Source organism: Asparagus officinalis, chromosome 2 (assembly GCF_001876935.1).
Source record: "Asparagus officinalis chromosome 2, Aspof.V1, whole genome shotgun sequence".
Taxonomy (NCBI): Eukaryota; Viridiplantae; Streptophyta; class Magnoliopsida; order Asparagales; family Asparagaceae; genus Asparagus; species Asparagus officinalis.
This window is the reverse complement of record NC_033795.1, coordinates 9,142,356-9,144,365: the sequence shown is the minus strand read 5'-3', so window position 1 is coordinate 9,144,365 and position 2,010 is coordinate 9,142,356. Positions and strand designations below refer to the sequence as shown.

The following is a 2,010-nucleotide window of genomic DNA, read 5'->3' as shown; positions in this document are numbered from 1 at the left end:
GTAGCTGTATTCAGGATTAGGGGTATTAGATGAGGAACCCATGATTATATTTCTATTTAAAATCTGTTGTTGTTTAATTCGAAAATATTCGCGTTTTGTTGGATCGGTAATAGCTTCCAGATCAACTAGCATAATTGTTTTGTTGGATCGGTAATAGCTTCCAGATCAACTAGCATAATTTCTTTCTCTTGTCGTTCTTGCTGAAGATCTAACTTTTTCTTATCATTTTTCCAGATCAACTAGCATAATTTCTTTCTCTTGTCGTTCTTGCTGAAGATCTAACTTTTTCTTATCATTTTTAGCCTTTAACATCATAGCCTGGTTCATCGTCATTCTTTCATTTTCTCGTTGTTCTTGACCTCTTTTTAAAACTTCTAAGATTTCTTGGTTTCCTTTAGCAAAAGCTTCAAAGTTAAGGTTCCTTTCAATTTCTTGTCGTCTTCTCAACTTCTCTTTCTTCCCTCCAATAGGTCGATTAGTTGAAATGTTGATTGGCGAATGGTCGTCGTCATTAGGAGTATATTCCTCATTGTCTTCATTTAAGTCGATGATAGGAGAGCTTGAATCAGATCCTTGAGATAAGCGAGACTTTGAAGTTTTGGAAGATGCAGAAGACATGACGCTTATATTTGCCCATTTCCCTGAATCCTTCAAAATCGGCCAAACATGATCAAATAGAAATCCTCTTTTCTCTTCTGGATCTTCTGCAAATATGATCCTAGCACGTTTAATCTACCACAAAAGAAGAAATAAGAATTAATCAAATGAGCAAAATAATTTAATAATCAAGAAACATGTAATTCATATACTTACAATATCAAGTTCAGAAGCACCGCTTGGATTGAGGTGCTCAACTTGTCGAATACATCCTTGAAATTTACTGATGGCTTTCATAATTAACTACATTTGGCATGAGAGAGACTTCGGACTCCTATGTCCAGTGCAAACGTTAGAAATCCTTTCATGAAATAGAGCTAAAACTCGCTCCCATAGCTTGTCTTTCTTTTGATTGGAACCTAAAACTGGATCCTGAGATATTTCAAGCTATGTAGCGCATAAAATTTGATATTCTTCTTGTAAGAATGATTTTTCACGACTGGATGCCATAAGAGAAGGACAAATAGTTGTTGAGAAGAGTTATGGAGGAGGAATGAGAAGAGTTGTGATGGAGGAATGAGGGTTGTGCTAGTATTTATAGTGAAAACATTATGGAGAATCCAATGCTAGTGGGAGAATCCAATGTGGGTAGAAAATGATGCGGGTTGAAGAATCCAATGTGGGTAGAAAACCAACGCCAGTGGAAGAATCCAATATGGGTAGAAAACGATGCAGGAAAGAATCCAATATGGGTAGAAAACCAACGTAGTGGGAAAATCCAATGTGGGTAGAAAACGATGCGGGTGGGAGAATCCAATGTAGGTAGAAAACGATGCGGGAAAGAATCCAATTGGGTAGAAAACCAACGCCAGTGGGAGAATCCAATGTGGGTAGAAAACAATGCGGGTGGGAGAATCCAATGTGGGTAAAAACATTATATAATGACACAACATACAACTATTAACAACTCATCACCGATCTATATTTCATTTCTCCAAATCCCCTCTTCAACAATGAACTATTTAGCTGGACCATCACACCTACCTTCTTCTTCTTCTTCTGATGACGAAACCTTTTCTCATTATGTTGAACAATGTGAGGAGGATATGAAACAATGGGAGGAGGAGGATGAAACCTTAGCTCGTCTATATGCCTCTAACAACGAAATAATGGCTTATTTCTCTAAAGAGGAAGAGAGGCCAAAGCGTATCAGCTCAGTTCCTGGTCATTTGGTAATCAACCGTGGGAGAGAAGAAGGTAATTCTCGACTCTACAATGACTATTTTTCTGATAATCCCACATACGGTGCAAATTTATTCCGTAGACGATTCCGAATGCAAAGGAGTATTTTCCTTCGTATCGTTGATGTTGTACGAGAGCACGACAACTATTTCGTACAAAAGGTGGATGGTG

The 2,010-nt window shown here is 37.8% G+C and overlaps 1 protein-coding gene across 1 annotated transcript; it reads right to left on the bottom strand.

Moving 5' to 3' along the window:
- On the bottom strand, window positions 223-894 carry LOC109830798. Its single transcript, XM_020398164.1, has 2 exons — window positions 814-894; window positions 223-732 (listed from the first exon to the last, which is right to left on the bottom strand). Exons 1-2 carry the CDS (start codon window positions 892-894, stop codon window positions 223-225), a joined length of 591 nt encoding a protein of 196 aa, XP_020253753.1.

Excerpts from the sequence above, each read along its gene's own strand:
- LOC109830798 (XM_020398164.1), bottom strand. The coding sequence starts at position 894 with ATGAAAGCCATCAGTAAATTTCAAGGATGTATTCGACAAGTTGAGCAC. Across the intron at positions 733-813 it reads GTGCTTCTGAACTTGATATT|ATTAAACGTGCTAGGATCAT; the intron begins GTAAGTATATGA and ends CTTTTGTGGTAG.